General features: G+C 45.7%; 1 protein-coding gene across 6 annotated transcripts in view; it reads right to left on the reverse strand.

The window, feature by feature from the left end:
- Tnrc6a (trinucleotide repeat containing adaptor 6A) overlaps positions 1-15,970 on the reverse strand; it is a 175,489-nt gene that overhangs the window by 141,257 nt on the left and 18,262 nt on the right. For 5 of the 6 annotated variants that reach the window (XM_078024194.1, XM_078024187.1, XM_040278652.2 and 2 more), the window contains exon 2: positions 5,080-5,205. The exons of the other annotated variant lie outside the window; for it this stretch is intronic. In XM_078024194.1, coding sequence (XP_077880320.1) covers positions 5,080-5,159 — 80 coding nt within the window. In that variant the 5' untranslated portion in view covers positions 5,160-5,205. The remainder of the gene's footprint in view (positions 1-5,079; positions 5,206-15,970) is intronic. 6 annotated transcript variants of the gene reach the window in all.

A 15,970-nucleotide genomic window follows, 5' to 3' on the forward strand; every position in this document is an offset into this window, starting at 1 on the left:
CCCTGTGTGTATATACAAACGCTATGAATCATCACCAACATGTGGAACTTCCTTTTTGTGTGTGTGTGCTGGTGGGGATTTGAACCCAGGACCTTATGCATGGAAGACAAGCACCCTCCCAACTGAGCTGTATCCCCCATGTGGAACTTCTGAAAGGAACAGAAGGCAATAAACACAATGATTCGGGGTCTCTGCCCAACATCACTGGTTGAATTGCGCAAGAATTTTGGAAGGATTTACTGGACGGTCAATTCCAAATCAAGATTTTTCTTGAAACTAAAGGAATGCTTGCCCAGAACCTAATAAAGACAAAATGAAAAACAACACCAGTGTGACTTGTTTTTCTCACCAACATGACAATATATATGAATGAGATGACCCTGAAAATCGAAGGAAAGAAGAACTTCCTTTTGGTCTGGCTGGAGAGTTATTAGAATTTACACTGAAATTGAAATTTCAGCCAGGCGGGTGGTGCACGCCTGTGATCCCAGCAGCTCAGGAGGCTGAGGCAGGAGGATCGCAAGTTCAAGGCCAGCCTCAGCAATTTAGCAACGCCCTAAGCAACTTAGTGAGACCCTGTCTCTGGATGAAAAAATTTAAAAGGCTGGGGTTGTGGCTCAGTGGTTAAGCGCCCCCTGAGTTTAATCCCTGATACACAAAAAAAAGAAATGAAAGAAATTGAAACTTTCCGTGATCCAAATCTATGACAATGAGCTCACCCACTTTCTGACATGAATTGATATGGCAAATATTTTTAACTGTGATCCCAGCATCATGCAAATCCTATGCAGGGTTTACCAGAGAAATTTGAAGAATATATTACTGATACTGATAAACTTAGAGTTGCTTTTCAATTTATATAATATCCCTTTACCTGCCACATTAATAATATTAAATTGACATAATTTAGACAGAAGCAGTTTTAAAATTGATATACTTTTGCTTCAAAGTGAAATAATTCTTCCAATAAAGATGAGCTGGTTTGCGGCTGGGTGCGGTGGCACACGTCTATAATCCCAGCAGCTCAGGAGGCTGAGGCAGGAGGATCACAAGTTCAAAGCCAGCCTCCGCAATTTACTGAGGCGCTAAGCAACTCAGTGAGACCCTGTCTCTAATAAAATACAAAATAGGGCTGGGATGTGGCTCAGTGGTCGAGCGCCCCTGAGTTCAATTCCTGATACCTCCCCTTCTTGGCTGGGTACAGAATCGCGAGCCACCACACACCTTGTAGATTCAAACAGCAATTCTTTATTCCCGAACTCACACGGGCCTCTACACACGTTCAGGGGAAATCTCAGTTCTCCCGCTGCCCAATCCACCTACTCCATGAGGCTTTTTTCCAAAATACTTTTTGAATCTCACGAGAACTCAAGCAGCAGGAACGCCCTATTCCTAGCAGCAATAAACTTAAACCTGGAACTTCCCTAAAACCCATATAGTCTTAAACCAGGAACGCCTTAAGCCCAAGGACGAGATACTCCCTAAAACCTGATCAGCTCTAAACCTGGATCCGCCCTGGTCCTTGAGCAAGGTCACCTTACTAAAGCATACATGCAGTGTCCCAGCGAATGTCCTCTAAGCAACATGGGGTACGCTGGCAAGGAAATTTCGATGCGTCAATCCTACTTGGCAATGGCCCTCAGCATCTCCCCCCTTCTGATTAATTAAACAACAAGCAATGTGGCTTAAGGACGGTGCCTGATAGGTTGTCCAATTCAACATATGGTTCTTACCCGTCATGGGAAAAACTGACCTTTAGGCGTCAGCCTCCTGTCTTAGGTTGATACCACTGCAATTGGATCCTACCCGTCCCTGACTACCCGTGCAGCATTCAGCCATGCTTGTGGATAGGCCTATGCACCAGTGGGGGGGTGAGGTTCTTGCCTCACCTCTGTTGGCCCCCAAATTTTAGACCATCACTAGTAGAAGGGAGGAGGATACAGAAATGCCACAACACCAAGCCAATTGACAGTTCCTTTGGAAAAATTCCATCACTGGTGACACCATCAGCAAAGATATGCCAGCGTGACCACAATTAACATGGGGTGCGCTGGCAAGGAAATTTCGATGCGTCAGTCCTACTTGGCAATGGCCCTCAGCACTCCCCCTCCAAAAAAAAAAAAATGAAGATGAGCTAGTTTTGGTACTATGGAAATGAATATTAAAGAAAAAATGATTTTAGGGGACTAATTGGAAAATGTTTAAATGTCTAAGACAACTTAGGTATGATTCTGCTTTGGGGGCTATAAATATAAATATGATCAAATATCTCCAATACAATTTTAGTTCATTGAGCTATGCTATGTTTTAAAAAAATATATCCTGGCTAGGCATGACGGCCCAGGCCTGTGATCCCAGTGACTCAGGAGGCTGAGGATCACAAGTTCAAGGGCAGCCTTGGTAACTTGGCAAGAGTCTGTCTTGAAATAAAAATAGAAAGGGCTGGGGATGTAGCTCAGTGGTAGAGCGCCCTGGGGTTCAGTCTGGGGGTGTCACAAAATATAAATAAAAAAGAGGTCTGGGGTTGTAGCTTAGTGGTAGAGCACTTGCCTGGCGTGAGTGAGGCACTGGGTTCGATTCTCAGCACTGCATATGAATGAATAAAATAAAGGTGTTGTGTCCATCTACAACTAAAAATATATTTTTAAAAAAAATTGAGCAATTTTGTAAGTGTACACACACACACACACACACAAAATCACCCTGGATGTCAAAGCCTTACTTCAGCAACAACAACCAAAGAACATACCACCTTGATCATTTTTATATTGATGACATATTGGCATGATGGTATTTTTAGAAAGAGTGGGTTAAATTAAATATAATTCTGAAATTATTTTGACCTTCTTCCTACTTTTTTTTTTTTCCTAATGAAACATGAAAAGTTAGAACACGTAAAAATTACCTCTGTGGGGCTGGGATGTAGCTTAGTGGTAGAGGGTTTGTCTAGCAAGCATGAGGCCCTGGGTTCCATCCCTGGCCCAACCAACCAATCAGTCAATCACAGGTGGCTTCTGTTTTTACGCCATTCCATGGTCGAGGTCTAGAATCACCTCCCTTTCTCCTTAGCACCTCGGGGAGAATTCTCCATTGAACTCTGGAAAGAGGATCATAAGAAGCAACGGGCTCCATCCTCAGCTCCCTCCATGAAAACCAAAGGAGTTGGCCAGACCCAAGGAGCTGGCTGTGAACTTGAGCAACTCAGCCGCTGTGACTCCTGAAAACTTTGAATCTGGAGTCAGCAAAGACAGAATTAGGCAGAAGCCCAATTCAACATCAGTGTCAGGTGCATGGACCAGGCTTTGAAAGACCCCCGCCCCCCCACAACTACTAATGGGAGTGGGGTAGCATAGGGAGCCCAGAACCGGTGACCGCCCATCACAGAGACGTGGCTGGAGGTCGGTGCGGGGAGAAGATGGGGACACTCCCCGGGTCTGATGGGCTGGGTGAGCCTCCCAGCAGAAGAATAAGTGACCACATTGGCACTTTAGAAGGCGGAAGGAGAAGAAGAACAGAGAGAAAGAGCTGGAATACGAGGTTGGAACTTAGAATGAGTGGCGGGTAGGAGAAGGGAAGCACCGTCAAGCAGAAGATTCAGACCGAGGTTAGGACTCGCTCCCCTGGGACTCAGAGTGCCAGGTTGGACTAAAGGTGCCAGGCTTACAACTGGGCTCCTGTGGCCAAGGGCAAGCCTTGTGCCCAGTTCTAAGGTCACGTCCCTTCTTCCCCTCTGGGCCGGACTCCCTGTCTCAGTGCCGTGTCTGGGATGGAGCTTACTCCTCCCAGAGGCTAGAGATGCTGGTCCAACACCCGCTCAGCGATGACCACAGCCCCGCCTACTGCCCACTGACTGTCACCATGTTGGAGCAAAACGGCTCTATGATCTTCGGAGCCCCTCTGGACCTTCCGTTCTGTCTGCAGACCCGAACCTTCCCCCCGGTGCCTCCTTTACTGTGGCCTAGGTGGGCCCCGCTGTCTGCTCTGTTAGCAGACACAGGATCACAGACAGCAATTCGAGTAGATCCTCTGGGGGGAGCATCCTGTTATCTCAGCTCTCCCCACCTGAAAAAAAAAAAAATCATCCCCCCCACCAAGGTACGCAGTCAAACTCAGCCTATCAATATATATTCCAGCTTTTGCTTGGATGAATGCTATTTCGATTCAGTCATTTTCTCCTTCACTTTCTCTCCCATTGATTTTTTTTTTCCCCAAGAGTCTACCTTCTCGGATTACCTCCTCCTGATTGAGTTCTAGGAGGATTATGTGTTTAGTGCACTTGGTGTATTTCAAATGTCCAGAACTGGACCTGGCACACAGTAGATGCTCAAGAATCATCTACCATTTTGAAGGAACAGAAAAGTCAACATCTCAGGCTCTTTGGAGACTCAGCCCACACCATCAATGATTAGTACCTGTGTTTGCATAGAACACAGAGGTTACCTATGGGAGCTGAGCTAGTTTTTATTTTACCAATACCGAGCTGAAAAAAATCCCTTAATATACACAACAAAGTGGCTACATGCAATGGCCCGGACTCTTTTCCTTTCTATCTGGGTGGATTTTATTTTCAGTCTATGTTTTGCATTACCACCACTGACCAGTGTTAACAGCCACCGGCTCGGGTGACGTTAAGCTCTCTCGCAGATCCCACCCACCAGAGCTCCCTCTTTAATCCCCTCCTGCATTTGTACACAAGTCTTTTTTCCGTGATGCCCCCAAACCTGCCCCTGCATCCTCTCCAAGTGGCCGCTGATTTTCCCAGTGCCGTGAATTACACTGGACAGAGTCCCGCAGCCGAGTGGCCCACAGAGGACCCACCATCATGCAAGCCATTTGGACGTGGACGTGATACTGCCAGAAGGATCAGCCACCTTCAGAGGATGGCAGGTACACTGGCCCCTGCCGTGAGATCCTGAGGTCCGAGTTTCGGAACCTTCCCCTCTTTCTCCTGCCCAGCTTTGATTTCAACCCCCTTTAACTCAGAGTTCGGGGCGGTTCTTTCCTCTGTTCCCTTAGTTGGAACAGGAGGCAGCCCTGGGCTGAGTGGACCGACCCGTGGCCCCAGGTGAGTCATACTACCTGTTCCATTCCTCGGGCAGCGGAATGTCTTGAGAGCCAGGGCACCTGGCTTCTAGGCCTGGCTCTGCCACGAGGTGCATGACTTTAGGCAAATCACATCACCTCTCTGGGCCTCAGTGGTCACACCTGAGAAATGAAGGGGTTGCATTCGATTAGTGAATCTCCACTGTTTACTTTTGTCCCCTCCCAAACACAACCAGCAGGGTATACCGACCTACAAGACGCACGTCCCTGGGCAGCTCCTAGGTGCACCCTCGAATTGCATCCCTTTCTTTCCCACTCAAGAATGCCTATGAGCCTGTAATCCCAGCAGCTAAGGAGGCTGAGGCAGGAGGATCGCCAGTCGAAGGCCAGCCTCAACAACTTAGGGAGGCCCTAACTAAGCAACTTATCGAGACCCTGTCTCTAAATAAAATACCAAAAAAAAAAAAAGGCTGGGGGGTGTGCTTCGGGGGTTAAGTGCCTCTGAGTTCAATCCTTGATACCAAAAAAGAAAAATGCCTATCAGAATGAAATGAACTGGAAGGATAAAGAGAACGTGCGTGATTTTATTCATATTTTTAAAATCATCTTGGGGCTGGGGATGTCGTGCTCAGTGGTAGACCACTTTCCTAGCACGTGCGAGGCCCTGTACTGCAAAACAAACAAAAACTCCTTTAAGCTTGGTGTTTTGACCGCAAGTGAATTACACTTCCTGAAGATTTAATTATGCACTTTCAGAATAAAAAAGAGAGAGCAAGAAAGAAAAGCACATCACTCGAGTGGCATGCAATGCGCGTGTGAGGTGGGGAGTGAATATCTGAAGCTCCTCCATTGGTTCTGGTTCTTGCAAAAACACGTTCGAGGTGGGGTTCTCATTAGGTGCAGGTTTGCACTAGTATTTAAAGACAAATCTTGCACACAAGGTCCCTGAATACAAACCAATGACATCAGCTCCTGTTCAAATAAAGGAACTTCAATCCGTACCTACGTTGGGGGGGAACCTGAGAGGTGGCTTCTCCAGCCGGGCCTTTGCCTCAGGAGTTCATGTGGGTAACCCTGGCTCGGTGCAGGATTCGCCTTTCCCTGGCTTATGCATCCCTGTGCAAGGTGGGGCTCTGCAGGTCTATTTACAGGGCTTCTGAGTCACCCTCCACAACTGCCCCTTTTATGAACTGAGGTTGCAAAGCTGCAGAGTGCGGTGATGGCTAAGGCCCTTTGCACCGCCCAGGGCACTGGCTTATGCCTGCGGTCCCTCTTCACCTAACTAGTGCTCTTTTCTTCTCTCTTGCCTAAGAAGAATGCCACTCTGCTCTCTTAACAACTGTTCTTTCCACGATCGAGATCTGTCTTTTCATTGTAAACCCTTTGAAGAAAGGACCCCTCTTGACCATGTTCATTCTTCCCCTAGAACTTGGATTCGGCTTCTCCCACTCAACTCTCATTCTTCCCTTCACCTGTGCCTGCAAGGTCTATCTGATAGCCTGCAAGCTGCCTGAGGGCAAAGACTGGGTCAGCCTTATTCACTACCATCAAACACAACCACGACAGGTACAATAGGAAATTAATAATCAGGTGGTGAATAAATGAACGACCAGAAGATGGAATGCAGAAATCCATGAATGAAACTAGTCTTGTCTACTGATTCCCTCCCTGAGCACGTAAACACACGTTCGTGTTTGATAAATGCTCACACAAACACGCACGCGCGCGCGCACACACACACACACACACAATCGTCAACCCCTTGCACAATCTCTCCTGATTTTAGAAGTCAAGAGAACTTAAAATCTCTGTCGGCATTCAGTCTTCTTCACCTCTCATTTCTTCCCCAAACCTCATGAGCTGACCTCTGTTGCCTCCATCCAAGGACAATGTTCCCAATAACTGCACCAAGACCGGACACGCCACCAGATTCAATAAAGTTTCTGTCCCCATTTTATTTGGTGCCCTGATTCTAAGTTGTAAAAGTATTTGGATGGCTCCTGGGTTTATTATTCTTACAGAAGCAGAGGGGAGACAGATGGCTTTGTTATTGTTGTTGTTGTTTTAGTTATACATGACACTAGAGTGTATTGGGGCAGAACAGACATACATAAAGTATAACTTGTTCTATTAGGTTCCCACTCCAATGGTCGTAAATGATGTGGAGTTACCCTGGTCATGCATATAAATACAAGACTAGGAAGGTTATGACCAATTCATTCTCTTTCCTATTCCCCCCCGAGACAGATGACTTCTTAATTGTTCTTTCAGTTGTAGATGGATACAATATCTATTTATTCCTTTATTTTTACGTGGTGCTGAGGATCGAACCCAGTGCCTCACACATGTGAGGCAAGTGCTCTACCGCTGAGCCACAACCGCAGCCTGACAGATTGACTTTTAAAATAGGGGAATGAGAGCATAAATAGGTATTGGGTTCTGTTTTCCCAAGATGATGAGTTCCAGGGACACTAAATACAATTCCATTTAGAGATTATAAAGATTCGTTTATTTAACCACTCACTTATTCATTCAAACACACACATACCAAACCCCTTTAATGTAGCAGGCATTGAGCTAGGTGTTGAGGATGCACAGGTAAATAAGTCCAGGTAACAGGTCGCAGGGAGTATCCCATCTATCAATAAGGCAGTTAATTTTGAAATTAAAAAATCTTTGAATTAAAAAAAATACTGATGTGCAGCCAGGTGAGGTGGTCTGTACCTGTCATCCCAGCAGCTCGGGAGGCTGAGGCAGGAGGATCGCAAGTTCAAAGCCAGCCTCAGCAAAAGCGAGGCACTCAGCAACTCGGTGAGACCCTGTCTCTAAATAAAGTACAAAATAGGGCTGGGATGGGGCTCAGTGGTCGAGGGCCCCTGAGTTCAATTCCCAGTACCCACCCCCTACAAAATGTGCAATGCTCATATAGAAAATGCACATATTATAAGTGCTCAGTTTGCTGAATTTTCACAAACTGAACACACACACCGATGTGGATAGTGCCTGGATGAAAAGTCACCGTGACCAGCACCCCAGAATCCCTGCTGGTCTCCTCCTAGACACAGCTCCTCTCCATAGGAAGTGCTCTCTGGTTTTCACAGCAGAGATGAATATCGCCTGCTCTTGTGCTGCATATTGGAAGCCTGCAGAATGTTCTCTATGTGCTTCTGTTCTTTTGCTCAGCATATTGGTGAGGTTCACTGATGTGGGGGTACGTGGATGTGGGCCATTCATTCTCATTGATGTTGAATTCTCCTTTAGCCACACCCCCTGCCTGCCCACATGGGAACTTCCTTGGCACAGTAATAATGATCTCCTCTTCAGTAATATTTCTGCTCCTTCCTCCTTGCTTTCCTGCATAACTCTTATGACCAACTTATATTTTATGACTTTTGTTTATTTGTGTTATTATTTGTCCCATGCCTAGAACTTAAGTTCTATAGAATCCTGAGAAGTGCTCAATAAATACTCTTGGAACAAGGAACCTCAGTTACTTCCACCGGGTATCCAGCAGGCCCAGGGCTGGAGGGTGGGTCATGCTGCCCAGAGAGAGCAGATGGATCAAGAACTACAGCACCGTGTCACTGAGCAGGAGAGCCCAACCTGATGTGGGGTCAGAGGTCTCCTTCTGTGACATCTCTACCACGAATATCAATGTGAAAACCTCACATCAAATGCTTGCAAATGCATTTTTAAAGTCGATGAATATCAAAAGGAAAAGAATCAGAAATGTCTATTAACAGGGAATAGGCCTATTGTTATTAATTACTATTATTATTATTATTACATTATTATTATTGTTGGAATTTGAAGTGGATTTTCTGGCTTTTGCATCTTTTGGATGTTTCCAGTCGTTCAAATTTTTAATCATAAGCATCTTGATTAAATTCTTAGAAATGAAAGATTAACATGCCACTATTAAGTAAAGAATGTCGTGGTGCTTCAAAAATGGTTTAATAGTAATGAACTAGTGCTAAAAATATCCCGGAGCCCTAGGACATTTTATTTTATTAAAATCGCAGATTGAACATTCATGACCTGAGAGTAGAAACAAATGTTCCTTGAATGAATGAATGAAATACATTAATATGCAACGCCATCCCAATGGGTCAGATAAGAAAAAAAATGCCGTCCCTTTACTAATAAGTGCTGAAAAGGCAATAAAAAGCAATCTAGCATCCATTCTCGATGAAAATTCTTGGCAAGCAGGAAAGAAGAAGGCTTCTATCATCCGCCTGTCTGCAAACCTCTGCAATCTGGCTCCTGCTGGCATCATGCCACCAACACTACCTTCCCCAAGGCTACCAGTGTCCTACATATCACCAAACGCAGTGCACTTGGAGGGGTACCAATAAATATGCAACGAATTAAGAAATGGATGATAAAAGAATCTTGGATCAACACGTTGAACAATAAAACATCAGCATCGTCTCTTTAAAGTCAGAAATAAAACCAGGGTGTGATCTGCCACTGTCCTTAGATGGGGGTTTTTGGAAGCTCAAACAAAAAAGAAAACGAAACAAAGAAACCATAGAAACACAAAGATAGAGATAGCTATTGGCAATAAAAAGAGACAAGCATGATCGGTCCTTGCATAACACCTGGGAGAATCATCCCCAAACTACTACCAGAAAGAGAGAGAGTTCTGGAAGTTCACAAAATAAATACACAAAGAGTTAATCGTTTCCCCCAAATACCAGCAAATGTCACGATTAGGGAATGATGGGTCATGAGACAATTGAGAAAGTGACATCTTCAGAAGGCGTAGAATCTCACAGATGAGAAGTCAGACGGGGACAGAATTCCAGTATTACAAATTAGGAGAGAAAAAACTATAGGGAGATTTCTGTTTTTTGTTTTTTGGGTTTTTTTTCCCAACTAACTGGGAAGTGTAACTGACACTTGGCTGTGAAATTTACATTCAATTCTAGTGAATGACACACTTGCTATCTTCCCTGGGGGGCTGGGGGGTGGGGATCAGGTGCTGCTGAACTATTATTAGGAGGCGTCAAAATGACCCAGGGAGGGGGCTGATTCTGCCCCACCCTGGAAAGCCCATTCCAGTTCCCTCCTTGTATGGTGTGGTCTCCAAAGGAAGTTCCTGAATTTGTAACCCTATCTCGCCTGAGATTATAATTACCTGTGCTTAGTAAGGAACTGACTTTACAAACTCAGCCAAGTGTGAAAACAGTGTAGCTTTTTAAAAAATTGGTTCCAATTAGGTATACGTGGCAGCAGAATGCGTTTGGATTCGTTGCCCACAAATGGAGCACAACTTTTCATTTCTCTGGTTGTACACGATGTGGAGTTGCGCCATGGGTGCAGTCATACATGTACCTAGGGTAAGGACGCCCCTCACATTCCACATGGCCCCCTCCACTTTGCCCAAAGTTCCTCCATTCTTCCCACAACCCCACACCCCCCCCCATTAGCAATGATAGGTAAGTGATGCCTGCGGGGTTCATATTCTCACGCTAAGTTCAGCAAGACATTTTTAGAGTCCTTGCACAGAAAATGAACAAATTAGCAAATACACAACTAATACGATTTTATTGACTTATTTAGGGGACAGGATCCAGAACTTCACGCAGGCGAGGCAAGTGCTCTACCACTAAGCTACACCCCCCAGCCTTCTAATATGATATACTTTTTTTCTTTTTCTCCTTTTTTTTTTTTTTTTGTGATACTGGGGATTGAACCCAGAAGAATTCTACCACTGAGCTACATTCCCAGCCCTTTCTACTTGATTTCGAGACAGGGTCTCGCCAAGTTGCCCAGGATGACCTTGACTGGTGATCCTCCTGCCTCAGCCTCCTCAACCCACTCACAGGTGTGGAGTATCATATTTGGCTCTCATATGATTTTTTTTTAAAGTAACTTTATTTTCTGGAAAATAAACCTGGTATGAAAGCGATTAGACATGAAAGGAGGGTTTGCTTCAGCTTGAAGACTTCTTGGGAGAGATAAAAGTTTGAGCTGCGACCTAAAATGTACAAAGTAGCAAACCCACAAATAAGGAGGTTGGAGAGCAGAGCAGGTGGCAGGTCATGCGGAGCCTCGCAGACCACGTGCCACAGTCTGGATTCTACTTTTAATGCAAAGGGAAGTCATAGAAAGAGCGTGGGCTGGGTCCCCTAGCATCTGATGGATGATTTTCAATGTCCACGGGGGCGGCTGTAAAACTGATAGCCTGCAGTACAGAGGGGCTTGGGGACCTGCTGAGAAGCCACTTAACTAGTCCAGGTGAACATGGTACCAGGTTGGGAGAGGATGATGGCAGAGTGGTCAGGAGATATGCTATGAAGGGAGGGCCATTCTGGAACATTCTAACACTTACTGTAAGTGGGAAGAGAAATAGGAGCCAGAAACAGGACAGAGAAGGAGGAGGAGGCCAACCAAGAGTGGGGTTTCATGGAACCAAACACTGTGGAGGGGTTGAAAAAGGAGGTGCCTCAGACTTGGCCACTGGATGTACAATGGCAAGGTCCCCAATGATCTTTGCTAGAAAGGTTTCCCAAGAGTTGTCAAAACCCAATCAGGGCAGTCAGTGTGGGGCCTGGGCCAAAAGTACACCTGGAGGTCGACACACAGTGAACCTAAATATTGTTATCGACCAAGCAAACTGCCAGCTAAGTGTTAGCCGCTTACCTTGACGGGTGTATATTCGTCGTGTGTATTTCTAATTCTCGGATTCCCGGAGCTCCTCACTGAGTGGATCCGCACAGGGAGGGCAGGTGCCAAGATACAGGTACCCACAGCCTCAGGATCTGGGCAACAGTCCCTCAGAGGCCCTGGGAGCTGGCTGGGCACGGGGAATTCCAGAGTCCCAGCCACCCTGAGTGAGGAGCAGGAGGGACCAACTCTGAGTGGGCAAGTTTGCTTGAGCCTGTCAATCACCTGCGGGTTTGAAGGAGCCCTGCAGGAGGGTGGCCAGCAGGGGGCCCTCTGCAGCACCTTCGCCTAAGGACCGAATAAGACTGGGTTAAAGAGAGAAAGGGAAAAGGCGAGGGAGGTGGTGGAAAGAGCAATTTGGCCTCTCAAGAGGCAGCAGCTGGAGGAGGAGAGCCCAAGGAGGCTTGGCCCTGGGTCTTCACTTCTGAACGCTGATGTAACCCCTCCAGGGACAGGAAAAGGTGACGAGAAGAGAATGGGGAGATACTAAGGGCAGAGCCCTTGATCAAATGCCCGGGAGAGGATGCGTCCTGGGGTTGAGCCGAGGGATTGGCCTGTAGAGGTCAAGGGCAAGGGCAATTCTTCCACCGTAAGAGGAGGCAAAGCAGATGAAATGGGCCCAGGTGTAGCTCTGGCAGTGGGAAGAGAAACCAGATGATTCCTTTCGAATATTTACGGTTAAGCAGTGAATGAGGAGCAGGGAGAGAGGAGCTCTGAGAAGTTATCTGGGAGATTTAAAAGTGGACGCAACGGTGAGGTTGACGCGATGTGCACTTTATCACAATTAAAAATACATTTTTCCCAGGGACTTGGGAGGCTGAGGCAGGAGGATCGCAAGTCAAGGTCAGCCTGGGTAACTTGGCCAGACCCTGTCTCAAATTAAACATTAAAAAGTGCTGGGAGTGTAGCTCAGGGGTAGAGCACCCGTGGGTTCAGTGCCAAGTACTACTTACAAAAAAAAAAAAAAAAGTTTAAAAAAACTAATAAAGGACCATCCTCCTCCTTGTTTTAATTAGCTTTTTCCACTGCTGTGACTGAAAGATCTGACCAGAACAATTGCAGAGGAGGAAAGCTGATTTGAAGGCTCACAGTTGCAGACGTCTTAGTCCATAGATAACCTGGCTCCATTCCTCAAGGCTGAACATCTTGGCGGGAGGGTGTTGGGGAGGGAAGCAGCTCACATCATCCGGAAGCAGAGAGACTCCACCCACCAGATGCAAATATACACCCCAAACCACGCCCACCGCCTCCAGCCACGCCCACCTTCTCCAGCCACGCCTACGGCTGCAATTGCCACTCAGTCAATCCCATCAGGGAGATTAAGAGATTAAGACTCTCCCAACCCAGTCATTTCTCCTGCGTTGTCTCACACAGGAGCTTCTGGGTGACATCTCTAAACCAGAACACGCCTTCTCCTTAAAACAAATTATCTTGGAAAACAGGAAAGTAAATATATTGGGAGAATGCAGTAGAAGAGGTCAGTACTAAGGGCTCACTGGAGATCTGAGGACATACATTTATTTTATTTTATTTTATTTTGATACTGGGAATTAAACCCCAGGGGTGCTTAACCGCTGAACCACATTCCCCAGCCCATTTTTATATTTTATTTAGAGACAGGATCTCACTGAGTTGCTTAGGGCCTCACTAAGTTGCTGAGGCTGGCTTTGAACTTGCAATCCTCCTGCCTCAGCCTCCTGAGCCTCTGAGATTACAGGTGGACACCACCACATAGGGCTTGGATGTAAATTTAAAGCAAACTCATTCAGCACAACTGTGGGGGGGGGCGTTGTCTGGGTACAGACAGGGACAGTAGGCAGAAAGTTGTGTTAGGAGAGTTTGGTTGAGGTAAGATCTGTGACTTTAATTTAAAATATTTAAGAGAATTTGATTGATGTAGACTGAAACTGAATGTTTTAAAACTTCTAGATTAGTAAATAATTACAGACTCCTTAGGTTTGTAAATAGTGTTTAAGCACTTAGCAATTCTGTTTGTTGAATTATAAGTGGGCCTTGTCAGATGTACGAAGCACTTAAGAGATTCAAATTTGTAATTGTAGTTAAAAATGCCAAAGCTACGGGAATATTTATTCGTCATGTTTGTAAAGGATGTTAAATATTTAGGAGAATTCACTGTGTCAAATTTACAAGCTCATTCAACACTGACGGGAGAACAGATAAAAATTAGTAACTTTAGACAAGATACACTAGATTTATGAAGAAAGAAATATGATCTGTGGATTATGTGAAAGCCCTGGGAAAGTCTAAGTTTTTAGATTTATAATTTCAATAAACTGAGCATTATTTAAAATACGTGTAACTGTAAGTATATTCTTCTATACTCAAAGGCTCAACATCAAGTGCTAAAAACATAGTTGTTGTCTGTGAGATACCATCTTATACCATCTCATAGTTTTATTTATTTATTTATTTATTGGTACTGGAGAGTGAACCCAGGGGCACTTTACCTTTGAGCTACATCCCCAGCCCTATCTATCTATCTATCTATCTATCTATCTATCTATCTATCTATCTATTTATTTATTTTGAGGCAGGGTCTCGCTAAGTTGCTGAGGCTGGCCTCAAACTTGAGATCCTCCTGCCTCAGCCCCTTGATCCTGGGATCCCAGGCACGTGCCATTGTTCCTGGCTACACAATTTTATTTTCTGAAGATTAGTGCCTAATCCCCATCCATGATCCTCCAAAATTCCACCAAAATGATGGGAGTTGGGAGGCTGAGGCAGGAGGATCGCAAGTTCCAGGCCAGCCAGCCTCAGCAACTTAGCGAGAGACCCTAAGAAACTTAGCAAGGCCCTGTCTCAAAATTTTAAAAAATGAAGAAAATATGATGTGGCTCAGTGGTTAAGCATGACCGAGTTCAATCCCCAGTACCAACAGCAACAACAACTTTTTAACATGTAAATCCAGAATTAATAAGCAACACACAGATGGTGAGGACAAAATACTTAAGGGTTTGAATCAAGGGCAAAACCGACAGAGAAACAGGACATTAAACACCCCTGAGGGTGACTATTCTTTTTGAGGACGCCTCTGGGAAGTCCAAGAGGCAGAGTAAACAAACCGGAAGAGGGAGAGGCCTCCCAAGGCAGTCCTTAAGATAATTAAATGCTTCTGGCCTGGCTGGGTCAGACACTGACTTCTCTCTGCTAGATCCAGGAGGTTAAAGCACTCAGGACAAAGACCCAGATTGAACCCAGGGGCGCTTAACCACTGAGCCACATCCCCAGCCCTTTTTAGATTTGATTTAGAGACAGGGCCTCACTCAATTGCTGAGGCTGGCTTTGAACTCACAATCCTCCCGCCTCAGCCTCCCGAGTTGCAGGGATTACAGGCGTGCACCACTGCGCCCGACTCCCAGAACTACATTTTGAACAGGGAATAAATAATTTGCCTGGGGAAGACGTTGAACTTGAAGGTTGAAACAGATCTGGAGGCAAAGTCCTTCTAATAGAGCTTCTGAAATAATGGGGAGGGGGCGCCCCCCCCCCCAGGTGGGGCCACGCCTGCCCCAGTGTCTCTCTCCAGGGTAGGAACAGCCCCAGGGTCTGCAGAGAGCCAGCAGTGTGCTGGATGACGTTGAACTACCAAGAAAGGTGCAGAGTCCCAACTCCAGGACAAGGGCTGCGCTGTGTGGTGCCTTGCACATTGACCCCCACCCCTTCAAAATCCCAGGGATGCGCTCCTGATGTGAGAAAAGGGAAGCTCATTTGGACTGACATCCCGGCTTCCGACACTGCAGATTCTGCAGAAAGGAAGTTATGGGCAAAAAAAAAAAACTAGTTAAAGTTATGCTTCATATAAACATGGATATGCATATTGTAAAAAAAAAAGTTAAAAATCTGGAATGAGAATTTCATTGGGTTTCAATGTTGGAGTAAGATCAAGAAAAGGCCTGAAAGTAGACCATGGTTTGGATCATTCCAGGAGACGATGTAGAGGCAGAACAAGTCCAGATACCGACAGGAAGATGTCTACTAGGAAACTGAAGATAAATTGGGGTGACCGTGTCGGCATCTCTTGGGGTGCAGGCAATAGCTCATTTCTGAGTGGGTATGGTGGCAGCTGGGGGTGATGTAATCCTAGCTACTTGGGAGCCCAAAGCAGAGGGATCTTAAGTTCCAGGTCAGTCTAGCAACATAGGAGATCCCCCCTCATCTCAAAAAAAAAAAAAAAAAAAAGTTTTTCATTTCTCGACATAAAATCGTGAAGTTCTGTTTGCTTCATGTTCTTTTT

Source organism: Ictidomys tridecemlineatus, chromosome 10 (assembly GCF_052094955.1).
Source record: "Ictidomys tridecemlineatus isolate mIctTri1 chromosome 10, mIctTri1.hap1, whole genome shotgun sequence".
Taxonomy (NCBI): Eukaryota; Metazoa; Chordata; class Mammalia; order Rodentia; family Sciuridae; genus Ictidomys; species Ictidomys tridecemlineatus.